General features: G+C 35.5%; 3 protein-coding genes across 4 annotated transcripts; 2 read left to right on the top strand and 1 right to left on the bottom strand.

Annotated features, from left to right (window-relative positions):
- The first annotated feature begins 2755 nt into the window (after positions 1-2755).
- LOC132254459 (uncharacterized) lies at positions 2756-3238 on the top strand. The gene has a single exon (XM_059740150.1). It carries the CDS (start codon positions 2756-2758, stop codon positions 3236-3238), a length of 483 nt encoding a protein of 160 aa, XP_059596133.1.
- Positions 3239-5962: 2724 nt separating this feature from the next.
- On the top strand, positions 5963-6406 carry LOC109122075 (uncharacterized mitochondrial protein AtMg00810-like). The gene has a single exon (XM_059740151.1). The coding sequence runs from the start codon at positions 5963-5965 to the stop codon at positions 6404-6406; it is 444 nt and encodes a 147-aa protein (XP_059596134.1).
- A 3694-nt stretch (positions 6407-10100) lies between these two features.
- Positions 10101-16027, bottom strand: LOC100256611 (uncharacterized). Of its 2 annotated transcripts, XR_002029515.2 has the most exons (6): positions 14247-16027; positions 13922-14071; positions 13512-13562; positions 12021-12646; positions 10777-10996; positions 10101-10654 (listed from the first exon to the last, which is right to left on the bottom strand). XR_002029515.2 is itself a non-coding variant. In XM_019218252.2 (5 exons), the coding sequence occupies exons 1-5, from the start codon at positions 14482-14484 to the stop codon at positions 10880-10882; spliced, it is 1182 nt and encodes a 393-aa protein (XP_019073797.2). In that variant the 5' UTR covers positions 14485-16027; the 3' UTR covers positions 10670-10879. The 2 variants fall into 2 exon arrangements, 1 of the variants encoding a protein (XP_019073797.2); XM_019218252.2 differs by lacking the exon at positions 10101-10654 and having other exon boundaries at positions 10670-10996.
- Positions 16028-17147: the final 1120 nt, after the last annotated feature.

Consider the following 17147-nt stretch of genomic DNA (forward strand, 5'->3'; position numbering starts at 1 on the left):
TGATAAAAATTTTCAAATATCATAAATATTAAAAGTATTTTCTACTTATAAATAATAAATATTAAATTTTACCCCATATTTTATTAGTTTAATAATTTGTTATATGTTTCAAAGCTGTTGCTTGAAAAATCATTAGGTATGAACCGAAAAAATCATTAGATATGAATATGGAGAGGTGTGACATGTTATGCACAGGATGTGATGCTTTTGATGATGTCATGGTAGTGACAACATGGCCATGCTATCATGTGGGTGATATGAGTTGGAGTCATGGTATGATCATGTTGCCATTAGGGAGCCACGTGAAATGAATTATTTATATTATTTATTAGGTGTGTGGTTAACATATTTCCAATAGGACCACTGAAAATTGAAATGATGGATTTAACCTTCTTGATGGGAAATTGGAGCTTCTTGCTAGAAGACAATGGATGGTTAATTATAGATATTGATATTTTTCATTTTTGTAATTACCGGATAATAATGGGTCTTGGTTTGACAATGTGCTTCAAAAGTTCATTATCCTCATCAATTTGGACAATTTTTCTTGACTCTTCTTAATGGCCATTGATTCCGAGGACATTACCATGCTAAAATGTGATGGTCAAATGCCAATAATTAAGAAGGAACTTCTTTTAAAAGATTAGAAAGTTGCTGGTCAGTAGTTAGATTAATCCATCTAAAACCCAATTTGCTTGTTTAAAAACATGTAGTAAATCCCATATTATTTATATAAATATATTTAATATTCCAATTTTTTTGAACTTATTTAATATTTTAACTTTATATATATTCACATGTAGATTTGTAGTATTTGATTTTTTTTTTTTGTTTGAATACGTAGCTTGATAAAAATTAATTATTTTTTATATGTACTTACGATAAGGAAATAAAAATACTTTTAGGTTATGTTTGGTTCTTGGAAAATTTGGAGGAAAATGTGAAGGAAAGAAAAAATAGAGGTAAAGTGGAAGAAAAGAAAATACGAAAAAAATAAAAAATAAATTCAAAATTAATAAATTATTTTTATATGTTTTTTCAAACTCATTTCACTTAATTTCCTTAGATAAAATAATTTTAAAATGTATAGATTTTTAATTAATTTTAATTATATTTAATTTTCTTTAGAAAATTTATTATGAAATCAAATATGAAAAAATAATTTTCTTTTACATTTTTTTTTCTTTTCTTGGTGCTTTTCAAGAGCCAAACATAACCTTATATTTGTGATCCTAAAGAGAAAATAAGGCTAAAAATTTTCAAATAAATTTGTCTACATCAAATAAAATTACAAGGATTTCATTGTCAAACCCCACTCATGGTTTGAAAGGAAAAATGATTTGGGAAGACAAACAACATTCCATCTCTTCCATTACACATGAGAGGCTAATGTCTCAAGGACGAAGGATTGGAAAAATAGAGAAAAATTGGCCCCTTACGAGTGTCTTGTTCTATGCTAATTCCGAACTTTTAGTACAAACTAAGAATACTAGCGATTTCAAGTTGGTTTTAGATTCACTTGAAATAATTTTTTTTTTCCATAAATGTATAATTAAATACATGAACTCTACTACAAACCGTTGAAAACAAAAAACACTCGACTAGCAAATGGTATAAACTATCAAGCTTGGCACACGCCATAGTGCAAAGGGAGGCTAGATGAAATGATTAGAGAAAGGTAATAGGCAAGACATGAAGAGAAAAAGCGACTAAAGTTCATTGTAATGATGGCTACGGAGAAGAGATCTTATGATCCTAGAGATGATTTTTGAGTCCATGGTTGATATGATAATGGCAAATTAACCAGATTGAGGAACCAAAGGATATTCATGGTTTTCCATCCCAAAGAGTCATATATGTTAGAAACGCTTCCAAGTAAGAAAAATTAAGTCATAATCAGGATTGAAATTCATTAAAATTGAGTGATGTTATATAATATTTTGACTTAGAAATTTAGGTTAAAATTAGGTTAAAATTATGCTGCTTTTTCATATTTTTTTCCCTCAAATATAAGTAAAATTAAATAATTAAAAGCCAATCTACATCACCACTTAAAAAGGGGTTCCCAGCACACACTTAGATGATTTTATTTGTTTAAAAAAGGTTGGACTAACATTACAACCACTATTCCTCGCCAATGTCTTTCCACCCGAAGAGTTATTTTATTTAGTACACTACTACTCCAGTGATTCCCTCTTGAGAAGGACTTATTTAGCTAAACGAGATTTATAGTTTACATGTATAGGGCTAGAATCATGTTGAAATTTATTTGCTTTTATTTGCTTTCCATGTAAAGCATCCTTGTAAAGTCTATATATAATATACAAAACTCAAGGCCAAGGTATTCAGCCATTCACACAATATTTTGACATGGTATCAGAGCAAGGTTGCTAATTTTTCTTCCCTCAAATTCTTTTCTGTGTTTTCTGTCAAGTCTGTGTTGATCCGTACTGCACCCAACCACAACCATTTTTCTTAGTATTTCTGTGGCTGTCGTGGGTCAGTTTTCTTCAAGGATTTTTTTGGTCAATCCTTTTGTCTCGGGTTCTATTTATTTTCTATGGATTCCGCACCTCTGTGTGTTAAGTTTACATGCACAAATTATTCTACCTGGGCATTTCAGTTTGAACTTTTTCTCAAGGGAAAAGACCTTTGGGGTCATATTGATGGCACGGATGTTGAAAAACCATCCACTTTTGACAAATCTTAGGATGTTGGGTTTTCTCCTTCATGGGCTGTGCTTGATGCACGCATCATGTCTTGGCTTCTTGGTTCAATGGAGCCTCATATTGTCACCCACTTGCGGCCCCATCGCTCCGCTCAATCTATGTGGGCTTATTTGAAGAAAGTTTATCATCAGGATAACGATGCTCGTCGTTTTCAATTAGAACATGCGATTGCCATGTTTCAACATGGTAGTCTTTCCATCCAGGACTACTACTCGGCATTTTTGACTCTTTGGCATGAATATGCTGATTTGGTTACAGTGGATGTTCCTATTGCCGCTCTCTCAACTATTCAGACTATTCACGCGACTACCCGGCGTGATCAGTTTCTTATGAAACTACGTCCAGAATATGAATCTGTCCGCTCCTCTTTACTGAATAGATCTCCTGTTCCCTCTCTTGATATTTGTTTTGGTGGGTTACTTCGCGAAGAGCAACGCCTTAGTACTCAAGCTATTTTGGAGCAATCTCATGGCAGTTCCAGGATGACAACTGTAGCTTATGCTACCTGAGGACGCGAACCACCTATGCATTCTAAAAACTTGCAGTGTTTTTGCTGCAAGGAATATGGGCATATTGCTGCCACTTGCCCTAAAAAGTTTTGTTCTTATTGCAAGAAGAAGGGTCACATTATCAAAGAATGTCGTATTTGCCCCCAGAATCGTCAGGCCCAAACATTTCAGACTTTGGTTATTGTCCCTCCTATAGCAACTTCTGCAACACACGACTTTCCTTCAACTGCGTGCTCTGTTCCTGCACCTCCTGCACCAGATTACTACACCCCAGAAATGGTGCAACAGATGTTAATTTCAGCATTATCAGCAATGGGGTTTCAAGGTACCAATTCTACTAAACTTTGGTACGTGGACTCGAGGGCCTTTAATCACATGACTAATAATCCCACCGCTTTGTGTCATGTTCGACCCTACACTAGTCAATCTTCCATTCAGACTGCCAATGGCAGCTCTTTGCCCATAGCTGCTATTGGCGATGCCTCTTCTAAGTTCACTGATGTGTTTCTTACTCCTCAGCTTTCCACGAATCTTATTTCAGTTGGCCAATTAGTTGATAACAATTGTGTTGTTAATTTTTCTGGTAATGGTTGTGTTGTGCAGGACCAGGTAACGGGGAAGCCGATCGCAAAGGGACCTAAAGTGGGGTGCTTGTTTCCACTATTTTTACCTGTTCCAGATTTTTCTCCACTTTCTTCTATTAAGTCTTTTGCTTGTAATAATGTTTCCGATCTTAGTATGGTGTGGCATCGTCGTTTAGGCCATCCCAATACTCAGATCTTATCTCATGTATTGAACTCTGATTTACCTGGTAATAAGGATCGTTATTCTTTATCTCTTGAGTGTGATTCTTGCAAACTTGGTAAAAGTAAAACTCTTCCATTCCCTTTGCATGCAAGTAGAGCATCTCACTGCTTTGATCTTATCCATAGTGATGTTTGGGGACCTTCCCCGATTAGTTCACATGAGAAATTTAAATATTATGTGACTTTCATTGATGATCATAGCAGATTTACTTGGGTCTACTTTCTTCGCTTTAAATCTGAGGTCTTTCGTACTTTCACTGAGTTTTTAGCGTATGTTGACAATCAATTTTCTACTTCTATTAAGACATTACGCACAGATTCCGGTGGTGAGTATTTGTCTACTGAGTTTCAAGCATTCTTGGCTTCTAAGGGTATTATTCATCAACGTTCATGTCCCTCTACTCCTCAACAAAATGGAGTTGTCGAACGCAAAAATCGTCATCTTTTAGATGTGGTACGTATTCTCTTGTTAGAATCTTCTGTTCCATCCATGTTTTGGGTAGAGGCTCTAAAAACTGCTACTCACTTGATTAATCGTTTACCTTCTCAAGTCCTACATATGGAGTCTCCCTATTTCCGCTTATTTGCTAAGCAACCTAGTTATGATCACCTTTGTATTTTTGGTTGTGTATGCTTTGTTCATTTACCTCCTCATGAGCGACATAAATTATCTGCTCAATCTGTTCGATGTGCTTTCTTAGGATATAATATGTGTCAAAAGGGATTTGTTTGCTATGATCCTACATTACATCGTACACGTATTTCTAGGAATGTTATTTTCTTTGAAAATCAACATTTCATTCCTATATCCTCTTCTACTGTGTCATCCTCTTCTATTGTGGTCCTTCCCTTCTTTGAGCAACAGTTCTCAGATCTTCATCCAGTCAGCTCTCGCTTTCAACCAGGTATTGTGTATACGAGACGCTCCCGCCCACAGTCTCTTTCGGTGGCTCACCCGATATCTGATCCTACCACGCTCCAGATGCAGTCAGTTGCAGCACCTTCAGTACGTCGCTCTTCTCGAGTGTCTGTACCTCCGAATAGGTATGGATTTCCCTCTTCCAGTTCCTGCAATTCTATTTCAACCCTTACTGCTGCATTGTCCAAATTTGATATTCCCACATGCTACTCACATGCTGCTAAGCATGATTGTTGGCGACAAGCTATGCAGGAAGAAATTGCCGCTCTAGAGGCCAATCACACTTGGGACATTGAGCCCTGTCCTCCCACTATTGTTCCTCTAGGTTGCAAATGGGTTTACTCAGTCAAGGTCCGATCTGATGGAAGTTTGGATCGTTACAAAGCTCGGCTTGTTGCACTTGGGAATAATCAGGAATATGGTGTCAATTATGAAGGGACCTTTGCTCCTGTGGCTAAAATGACTATTGTTCGTATGATTCTAGCTCTTGCTGCTTCCAGTTATTGGCCACTACATCAGATGGATGTAAAAAATGCTTTTCTTCATGGGGATCTTAAAGAGTGTATTTATATGAAGCCACCCCCGAGATTGTTTCCCTCTTTGACTTCACATGTGTGTAAGCTTCATCGCTCTCTTTATGGTCTCAAACAGGCTCCGAGGGCTTGGTTTGATAAATTCCGCACCACTTTATTACAATTTTCATTCAGACAGAGCAAGTACAACACTTCCTTGTTTCTTCGGAAATCAGATATGGGTATTGTTGTTCTTTTGGTTTATGTTGATGATATTGTGATCACTGGTTCCGATTCTGCTTTACTTGGTTAGCTCAAAACTCATCTCTCCGAGTCCTTTCATATGAAAGATTTTGGGTCTCTCACATATTTTCTTGGTCTTGAGGTACATCATAGCCACTCTAGTATTTCCCTCAATCAACATAAGTATGCGAGTGACTTGGTGGCTACAACTGGTCTACAAGGGGCTACTTCTGTTGATACTCCCATGGAATTAAATGTCAAGCTTCGCAAAGAGGAGAGTGACTTACTTGCTGATCACAGTTTATATAGGAAGTTGGTGGGTAGCCTTGTTTATCTCACCATTACTAGATCGGACATTTCTTTTGCTGTACAGCAAGTCAGCCAGTTCCTTCAGACTCCTCGTCATTTTCATTTGGCTGCTGTTCATAGGATCATACGCTATGTTCAAGGCACTTATACTCGTGGCTTGTTCTTCCCTGCAGGCAATTCTACTCGCCTTGCTGCTTATAGTGATGCTGATTGGGCTGGTTGTGCGGATACCCGTCGCTCCATCACTGGTTGGTGTGTGTTCTTAGGTGATGCATTGATTTCTTGGAAAAGTAAGAAGCAAGACAGAGTCTCTAAGTCATCTACGGAATCTGAGTACCTGGCGATGTCTCTTGTTTGTTCTGAAATCATTTGGCTTTGAGGTTTGCTTGCGGAGTTAGATTTTTTTGAGATCGATCCTACACCTCTACATGCCGATTATACAAGTGCTATTTAGATCACAACCAATCTTGTCTATCATGAGCGCACAAAGCATATTGAAGTGGACTGTCACTCTATCTGTAAAGCCTTTAAAGCTCGTGTTATCATTCTTCCACATATTTCCACTGACTTACAAATTGCTGATATCTTCACCAAGGCTCTCCCTCGTCATCGACATTGCTTGCTAAGTAGCAAATTGATGCTTGTTGATCAACCTGCATCAATTTGAGGGGGGCTGCCAAAGAACAGCTTTACTGTCCCTTCTTTCCTTATTTTAGCCCACAAGCTGTCCACCCTTCTTTCCTTATTTTAGCCCACAAGCTGTCCACACTTCCTTCCTTATTTTAGCCCACACTTGCTGTCCACACTTCTTTTCTTAATTTAGCCCACCATTCTTTCCTTATTTTAGCCCACAATTGTTTCCTTATTTCTCCATTTATTATTCTGTACAGTTAGCATATATTATGTGACAGATTATAGTTTTCATGTATAGGGCTAGAATCATGTTGGAATTTATTTGCTTTTATTTGCTTTCCATGTAAAGCATCCTTGTAAAGTCTATATATAATATACAAAACTCAAGGCCAAGGTATTCGACCATTCACACAATATTTTGACACCGGTTAGTGAAGAATATTACTTTTCATAGAAAATGACTCATAGCTTGCCTCCATTATTCTTCATCTCTAGTTTCAGTGCTTATTCAACAGGTGCTTTCATTAATTTGCCTTGGAAAGTATCTGACTGGCTTTAAGAAAACATGAGAGATATCAAAAAAATTTACTAAGTATATATATGAAGATACTTCTTTTTTTCTGTGCCAAAGTTTTGCCTTCAAATTAAGTAATTTTGGGGCTATTGCAATTACATGTGTAATACGTTCTGGTAGTCCCTTTCTTGGTATATTCATATTCATGCTTTGAATTATCAGTTGATACTTTATCCTAGTTAACAAAGTAAAATGGTGTCTGCCTTTTCCAAAAGCTGTATTAAACTTTTCATCATTCATCAAGATGATTGACATCTTTTTCAATATGTTATTATCATGCTTCTAGAGGTATGGAAAAAAGGGTTTTCTTGCTGCTTCCAAGCATCTTTCTAAGTGATATGTGGAGACAGGTTATTGGAAATCAATTAAGTTGATATCGCAATCTGTCAATCTCATCTTTCTAGCTGTCTCTCCCCCACCGTTGAACTTCAGTCTTGTCCACCAATCTCAATTATTGGAATGCTCTCCTTTACTTAATCTCTTGCTTGTAAGGCATCTCTACAATAAGTTCATTATGTGAATGCTTGCAACAATATCAAACCACCAAGAGTTTGGTAGTATATCAATTAAATAGAATTCATAAAACAATAAGCATTGAGTTTTACCTTTTCCAATCAAGATTGAAAACCAGAACAGTCTCTTCTTTTGTGACCTTTCTTATGGTAAAAATAACATTGTATCCTATTTTCATCATTTTGCCCATTGTGAGATGCATTATTACTTGCTTATTTTTCTTACCCATGCCTTTCTCCAAGAATTTTTTTTACTTGCATGGATTTACAATATTGAGATGAGCCCTATTGGGATTTTCCACTTTAAGCCTTTCTTCTTCTTGAACACATGACAATTAATTCAATCATTTTCCACTTATCCTTCTATGTATTATAATTAATTTTGAAATAGCCAAATTGTGAAGGAATGAGAGTCATTATGAAGTGAAGGATAAAACCTTCAGAAATTATCATGTCTATTCACTTCAAATTGAGAAGCCATATCACTCATCTTTACGATGTGTTCATATACACCACTATGATCATTATATTTCATTGTTATCATTTTGATTATAAAAGTACTTGCTAAGGACTTGAAAATTCTTAAGAGTTGTTCCTCAAGTAATTTAATATAGTTTATTGTATTATATGAATAGGTGATTGCTTCGTAAATGACAAGAGTGATTGAACCTTTCATCATTATTAGATTCATGTGATTAGAGTGCTCCCACTTTTCATAAAAAAACCTTTTGTTCCTTAGTGCTTTCAAAAGTATACTTTGTTGGTGTAAGTTCTCTTAAGACATAGTCTAAATTGTTATAGTCAAGAACAATTCCAATTCGTTTCTTTCTTTTTTCAAAGTTTGCCCCACTTAATTGTTCAATTCCAGACTATCTAATAGCATTAGGATTCATTGTTGCAAAAAAAAAAAAAAAAAAACTAATTCATACAAAATTATTTTTATGTCATGATAATATTTAACACTACACTTTACAATAATCTAACTACTACAAAATTAATTAAATATCACATTAATCATAAGCGTAAGAGATCATATCATAATTTTTTCATTGGATCAAACTATAATCACATAACACAAAAAGTATATTATTATAATCTTTCCCTTGGGTTGAATTATAATAATTTATAAATTATATAAATATGATCTAACCATTAAAGTAAAGGAATTGAAACATAAGGAAGTTTAACACCAATGGATTAAAACTTTATCCGCCTTTTATTATTGAGCTTTTATCATATAATCAAATATAGTGATGATCCTCCATTGGGTTGATCTAAACAACATATAACATAATCAATCACAAACAAACAAGTAAATCAACATACATGCCAGATAAAACCATCTCTTGGAATTTCCATAGTCACATGTTTAAATTACTAATCATAAATTTTTTCATAAAATCATGCAATAGATATGATTAAAATTATAAAACATTATGTACATTGATACATCATTCATATACATCATGATATATATATACTTTAAAGCAATGATCGTATTCTTACCTTGATCCATGATACCGATAACGAAGTTAAAATTATATTTAAGTTATTAATTTAAAACTTATTATCTAATTCCTCCTTTAAATATTAAGGTTGCTTATTAAAATCAACTTAATCTAATTTTTTGAACTATTAAATAAACATTCATATTAAGTAATCATGTTATAAAAGAGAAACAAAGGAAAGCATAGACATGACCACTTAAGGTAAAGGATGTTTACGATTTAGAAAAAGTCATTATTTTAATTAACTTATTACATTAAATCATTTTTAACTTTAAGTTATAATATTAATTTATTTTAATAAACATACTTAATATACTTAACCAATACCATTAAATCACTAAACCATATTAAATCATTGAATTGATTTATCAAACACTCTTTTGGTACTGAAAATAATGAAAATTTGAAGTTCATTTGTTATGTTTTTCTCACCTTTCTTTCTATGGCATTTAACCCTATCATTTTTGGATCAATGCTTCTTAATCCTTTGTTTAATTTTTTTTCCCTTAAATGAATTAGCAATACCACTCAACAAGAGTGATGGAATAGACATGACACCGGTAAATGAATTAGCAATACTACTACACATAGAATTATTTGTTTGTTTACTTTTCAATCTTCTTACTCGGAACATGTATTATTAATGTTTTGTCTTCGCCAACAAAGCTAAATGATGTTCGGCCTTTTTTCCAAAAAGAGGCGCTGAACTTTTGTCATCTTTTCCCTTTGTTATTATCATTCTGATAGTGGTTTTGGCCCTTTTGCTCGTCTGAAATTTCTACATTTTTCCTCTTAAGTTGAAGAAAACAGTGATGCTTAATTAGTTCCATTGTTTTGCCTCCTTGGTGTTGGGTTTTTTCTGCATTTATTAAAACCTTCCATTTCATTTTTTTCATTTGTTAACTTATTACATAACATTTGTACAATCAGTTCTAAGCAAATAAATGAGAAAGAAGCAGTCAAATCATTCATACATACATACATAGGTCCTCATCGGCCTTTCAAACTGAAGAATCAGTGGTTTGAAATGTAGAAGGGCATTTGGAACTGAATGTTTGAGATTGAGGGCGGTTGGGCTTGGATTCTCCGCGGTTGAAAAACTTGGTTGTCCATGATGGTGGAGAAACACAAGTACACTTGGGGCAAAGTTCAAGTGCAAGATTGAGCAGACCAGTGCAAGCTTTCAGGAGTCTATAATATAGCGGGGAATATGAGAGCGCAAAAATAATAACTGGGAGGAATGCAACCGAGTATAGGACAATTTTGGTCCACCTTTCCTTATTTTGTATCATAAGGATGACTATTGCACCAAATGCCACCATCATCATCGACACGGAAAGGATCAAAAACGTAAAACCGAGCATCAACTTTCGAAGAAGAGACTTCTTGAAGTCTTGTAACTGAAATGGAGATGTGAGGATTGAGATAAATGTGATGACAGATGTCAAGGCATAAGTGAGGGAGATTACATCCGCCAGGGTGAAAACCACGAAGAATGGTTGAGAAAGGAGGAGTGGGATACCAGTGCTTTGATTTGGTCCTCCTGGTATAGTGTAGGCTGCAGCAAAGGCAACGGTAGCAATAAGAACAGCCATAATGGTGCAGTTTTCAACGGTGCGCTTCAGCTATTCTTTGGCTTCCTCATGAAGTTCACAGTAGTTGGAAGCAAATAATTCATCTGCAGTCTGGTTGTTATGGTTGAAGACCTTGAGGAAATGGGATTTAGAGTATTCCTTCACACGCTGCATATAGAAGAAAAACCACATGAACCAGTAGTACTCTCATTTTTGGGCCATTATCATCATATTTGTTAAAGTATATTATATTATGGGCTCTAGGCCCAGTTAGGTTACTTATATAGTACTTGTACTATACACTTGTACCGCACAGTACTTGTACTGCACACTTGTACCGCACCCTTGTACTGCACCCTTGTACTACACACATATGCCTCCTATATAAAGGCACTGATGTATATTCTTTTAATCACAGAATATAATACAATTATTCTATATTTCTAACATGGGCAGGAGATCCTACTGATCGCAGGTCCACTACAGGTTATTGCTTCCTCCTTGGTTCTTCTTTGATTTCTTGGCGAAGTAAGAAACAAACTTTTGTGGCCCGCTCCAGTACTGAAGCAGAATATCGTGCCCTTGCTGATACCACATCTGAGCTCCTTTGGCTAAGATGGCTTCTTAAGGATTTGGGTGTATCCACCTCCTCTGCTACTCCTCTTTATTGTGACAACCAGAGTGCCATTCATATTGCTCACAATGATGTCTTTCATGAACGGACTAAACATATCGAGATTGATTGTCATTTTATCCGTTATCATCTTGTCCATGGTGCTCTTAAGCTTTTCTCCGTCTCCTCCAAAGATCAACTTGCAGATATCTTCACCAAGTCTCTTCCTAAGAGACGCACTCGTGATTTAGTTGACAACCTCAAGTTGGTCTCACATCCACCTTGAAGTTGAGGGGGGCTGTTAAAGTATATTATATTATGGGCTCTAGGCCCAGTTAGGTTACTTGTATAGTACTTGTACTATACACTTGTACCGCACAGTACTTGTACTGCACACTTGTACCGCACCCTTGTACTGCACCCTTGTACTACACACATATGCCTCCTATATAAAGGCACTGATGTATATTCTGTTAATCACAGAATAGAATACAATTATTCCATATTTCTAACAATATTAACTCAAGCTACTGGATCATGGACCCTAACAAGATTATGAATGGGGTAGTGGAAGTGCACCTCAAACAAGAGCAACTCCTCTTGCAATTGGATTGCAGGGGATCGTGTTTTTCTCGAGACGTAGCGTTTTTCTTTCTTTCCAACCATATGCAGAATGGAGTTCCCTTTAGTGTCTGTTGCCCGTAGTAGCCTCCTGGCTGGCATTTCCATCTTAACTACCACATCAAAAATCTCTATCTGGCGGTAATTGATCGCTACATGAAGTATGTTCCTTCCTTGGTCATTATAATGCTCAATTGCCTGGGGGTACTTCTTGAGTATTTCACCGACAATCTCTGGAATGCCTGATATTGTTGCCAAAAACAATGGAGTTTCCTTGTTCCTGATATTGTTGAATCTAGTTCTATTGCCTTTTGGAGAGGTTTTTCCTTTCTTTTCATCTGGGTGTTGCAGGACAATAGAGAGCTCCACTTTTTCCTTTTCTTTTGATGATACCAATGAGCCTCCTCCTTTCTCTTGCACAGAAATGGACTTTGTAGGCACACCTCGGTCCACTGCTTGAGGATTCGTAGCCTCCCATGAAGTATCACTTTCTAGTAACTTATTGGCAAGTTCGCAAGCTGCTTCATATCTATGCTTTTCTTCCAAAAGTGCTTCCCAAACGGGCCATCTAAAGCGTGATTTAGCTTTTCAATAAAATAAAAGTCAGTAGTTCCCTTATATTTAGCATGAAAACTTCTCAAGAACGAAGAACAATAAATTCAAATGCTTCATATGAATGACAACGCAAAAGACCCTCTATTGATAATACTAAGAAAAGATTTTGTGTAAGCCAAATTCCAGGTTCTTTTTACATAGAAGTTTAAGGAAAAAACCTAAATTCATTTAATTTGTTGAAGTTAAGACTATGTTTGATAACTATTCTTAAAAATAGTTTATTTTTTATTTTTATTTTTAGAAAATTTAGAAAATATATTTGGTAGGCTTTTGATACAAAATAGTTCTTTTAGAGTTTATTCTCATAACAAGTTATTTTTTATAATAAATTTTAGATATTTTTAATTATTTTTTATGCTTTAAACAACCATTGGAAAGATGGAGAATACTTTGAAAATATTTGCATTGTAGGCGGGTGTATAATAACTTTATATAGGGAATAAGCAAGTAAAATTGTTTCCATATACATTTGAGTTGATAAATAAAATTATTTTCAAAAATTGTTTTTTGATAATTAAGAACTATTTAAATTAAGAAAATTTTGTTTTTAAAAACATTTAATTGAGAATTATTCCCAAAAATTGTTTTTTTTTTTTTAATATTAATTGTCTTAAAAAAATGTTATGAAGCTCTCAAATTTTCCTTTAAAAAAAAAAAATTACAGTTTTAATGGGACAAAAAAGGAAAAAAAGAAGAAAAAAAAACATTTAAATATGCCGTGAATCTGCCCTAGTGGAGGGCTAATTAAACAAATGGTGATTTTCTTTGTATATCAGCATTTAAGACATTAGAGAGAGAAATAAACATTAGACTATCAGAGTCCCAAGAACCTACCATCAGATTTAAGATCTTGACACCGACTTCCCCTGGCCTTGTTTGAAATACCTGAAAAACGCTTGGTTGGTATGAATTCCACGATGTAATTCTTCAGGGAAAAAAAAAAAAAGACCATGGAAAGTGAAAAACAGATAGTATGACAAACAGAAAGACTGGACGAACCTGGAAAACCTTTTCTTAGTTATGTCAAAAAGAAGAAAAAAGAAAGGCATTGATATTCAATTTGCTATTCCCAAAAGGAACGTAAGCCAAAGCTATACCAAGGCAAGGAGTACAAGCCCTCTTCTGATTTTTAAACAACTTTTCAAAGTATTTGGGCACATACTGAAAACCCTTATGAAAATTATAACAGTGCGAAAAGAATTTAATTAATCCAGTGAGTGGAGAAGAGAATAAAGATACTATACAAGAGTAGATGAATCGCCTCAGATGTCCGTGTTCGCATCCACTGAGAAATGCCGATGGGTTGCATGCTAGATGTTGAAGAGCCGTCATTTGGTTAGAGTCCCAGGCGCTAATTAAATCTTCATATCTTTCCGCAATCAACAGCGCCAAGTCTGTTCACATAGTTTTTAACAGAAAGTAAAGAAACAGCTATATTAGCACTAGATTAGAGGTACAAAAGTGGAAATCAACTCAAATTTTAATCTAAATTAATTAAGATTTTCACTAATTAAAATAAATACTTATGAAGGAATCCATATTCTTTCTAGTGGTTTACTGAGAACTTACCAAAATTCTCAGTAAATACGGAAATATGGAGAATAGTTGTTCCATCATTCCTCTGCAAACAGGCTTTACGATCTTCTTCAGTTTCAAAATCCATACGGTCAAGCTTCTCAGCTAGTAGCTTGAACATTTCATCTTTCCCATACCGGACCGCTCGAAAGAGAGGCGTCTCTCCAAGGATGTTACGAGCAGTAAGCAACTTCGGAGTTCTGTTCAATATTTCAGTGGCAACGTCAGTCATGGAGTTGTTAGTGTTGAGATATTAAGAATGCTTTCCTTATATCATTCTTTCCTTATATCATTTAGTGTTGAGATATTAGGAATGTTTAGATATTAGGAAAGTTGAGATATTATGAATATTGAGATATTAGGAATATTGAGATACTAGGAATATTGAGATATTAGGAATATTGAGATATTAGGAAAGTTGAGATATTAGGATATTAGTTGTTATTTCCTTATATCATTCTTTCTTTGTATCATTATTTCTCATTCTTAGAATGGTGATTACCCTCTATATATACTCTGTACATGAACGAATGAAAGTATGAATGAAAAAAACTACCATTTAACAATTTGAAGATGGTATCAGAGCCATGGAACTGAAATCCTGGATATTTTGTCGCTATGGTAGTCCAATAGCGATCAACCATCCTAAGACAATCCCTAATATTGATAAGTCAACCTTCAAATGCACTCCCTTCAATAAGACTGGTCTCACCAGTCTGGATATCCCACAATTTCAAAGCAACGACTCTTGGTATGACCAGGAAAACAATAAGGAACCAAGGGTTTAAACCATGGACCTTTAGATCATGTTTAGGCTATCAACACTTTGTTATTAATTATAATAATCGTGATCAACGGAAGAAGGATCCCAAGAAAACCTCGACTGCAATTGTTGTCGAAATAAAAATAGAGGCTAATGTTGCTGAGAAAGCCTCTGCATTGGTAGCCGCTATTGATCATGGTGGTAAGTTTTTAAATACTTTTACACCTGTTATTAATAGTGCATGGATAATTGATTCTGGTGCTACAGATCATATGACTTTTGATTCTAGACAGGTTTCACCCCTTAGACCTTCCTCACAAAAAATTATTTCCACAGCCAATAGTAACACAACCCCAGTCATTGGGGAAGGATCCTTAACTCTCACTGATACTTTGAATTTGGATTCTGTTTTAGTTGTTCCATCTTTAGATTATAATCTTTTGTCAGTTTCTCAAATCGCTACAGCCTTATCTTGTATTGTCATTTTTTAGCCTGAATTTTGTGTGATTAAGGACATCCAAACAAGACAGACGATTGGTTGTGGTATTAAACAGGGAAAACTCTATTACTTGGACTTGCAATCAAAGGATTCAAATAAGTTGCAACAAGCCTTGATGGCAGATGGATCTGAGGGGGAGAAGAAAAAGTCTGAAATTTGGTTATGACATCGACGTCTGGGACATGCTTCCTTTGGTTATTTAAAAAAATTGTTTCCTAGTTTGTTTGCAAAGAGTGATATTTCTGGTTTCCGTTGTGATATTTGTGAATTGACTAAAAGCCATCGTGCTTTGTTTCCGTTAATTTTGAATAAAAGTCCATTTCCTTTTATGGTTATACATTCTGATGTTTGGGGCCCATCCAAAGTCCCAACTTTGAGTGGCTCACGTTGGTTTGTTACTTTTATTGATGATTGTACCAGAATGACATGGTTATGCTTGATGAAGACCAAAGATGAAGTGAACTTGTTGTTTCAAAAATTTCATAAAATGATTGAAACTCAGTACAATGCAAAGGTTCGGGTTCTGCGTAGTGATAATGGTGGAGAATATCAAAGTTCTGATCTTCAAAAGTATTTGGAAGGACATGACATCATTCATCAGACTACTTGTTCCAAAACACCCCAGCAAAATGGAGTCGCTGAACGAAAAAATCGACACTTGTTAGAGGTTGTTCGTGCTTCCTTGATAGCAGCAAAAACACCGATATCTTATTAGGGAGAAGCAATCACATCTGCCGCATACTTGATCAATCGGGTACCTTCTAGCTCAATTAACTTTCAAACACCTCTCCAAGCTCTTACTAATGCCGTAGTTGCCCCAACCGTCCCAAATCTACCTCCTCGTGTTTTTGGTTGCGTGGCATTTGTGCATCTACACAAGCACCAACGCACCAAGTTAACTTCTCATGCATTGCAATGTGTGTTTGTTGGATATGCATTGCACAAAAAGGGATATCGATGTTACCATCCTCCAACTCGACAAATGTATATTACAATGGATGTGGTGTTTCATGAAGATTCAATGTATTTTTCATCTGAGTCTGAACTTCAGGGGGAGTACCATAAGGAAATTCAGACTCTCGATTATGATTATCATATCTCTGAGGAAGATGAATCTGGACAATCTGAACTAGTGAACCAGGAAGTGGGTGAGTTGGATATGAGTGGTCAACAATTTAGGTCCGAAGATGTCTTCACTGAAATACCAAACCAATCGTCGTCTGTTGAGGGTGTTCTTAATTTGGAACCTGATCCATTCATGATACCACATCGTCATAATAGAGGTATTCCTAAACCCACATATGAACCTGAATTGTCTACTAAAGTCGAATATCCCATGAGCAACTATGTGTCTACCCATCGTTTGTCTGAATCAAATAAGTCTTTTGTAAATCAATTATCTACTGTATCTATTCCTAACAGTGTGCAGGAAGCCTTAGCTGATCCAAGGTGGAAAGCAGCCATGAATGAAGAGATGAAATCATTGCAGAAGAATGAAACATGGGAACTCGTAGAATGTCCATTAGGAAAGAAGCCAGTTGGGTGTCGTTGGATCTATACTGTGAAGTACAAGGCAGATGGTAGTATTGAACGATTTAAAGCAAGACTGGTAGCAAAAGGGTACACTCAAACT

The sequence above is a fragment of the Vitis vinifera genome, chromosome 10 (genome assembly GCF_030704535.1).
Source record: "Vitis vinifera cultivar Pinot Noir 40024 chromosome 10, ASM3070453v1".
Taxonomy (NCBI): Eukaryota; Viridiplantae; Streptophyta; class Magnoliopsida; order Vitales; family Vitaceae; genus Vitis; species Vitis vinifera.

Excerpts from the sequence above, each read along its gene's own strand:
- LOC100256611 (XM_019218252.2), bottom strand. The coding sequence starts at position 14,484 with ATGACTGACGTTGCCACTGAAATATTGAACAGAACTCCGAAGTTGCTT. Across the intron at positions 12,647-13,511 it reads TCAAGATCTTAAATCTGATG|CTAAATCACGCTTTAGATGG; the intron begins GTAGGTTCTTGG and ends TTTATTGAAAAG. Across the intron at positions 10,997-12,020 it reads AGGAGTTGCTCTTGTTTGAG|CGTGTGAAGGAATACTCTAA; the intron begins GTGCACTTCCAC and ends TTCTATATGCAG.
- LOC132254459 (XM_059740150.1), top strand. The coding sequence starts at position 2,756 with ATGTCTTGGCTTCTTGGTTCAATGGAGCCTCATATTGTCACCCACTTG.
- LOC109122075 (XM_059740151.1), top strand. The coding sequence starts at position 5,963 with ATGGAATTAAATGTCAAGCTTCGCAAAGAGGAGAGTGACTTACTTGCT.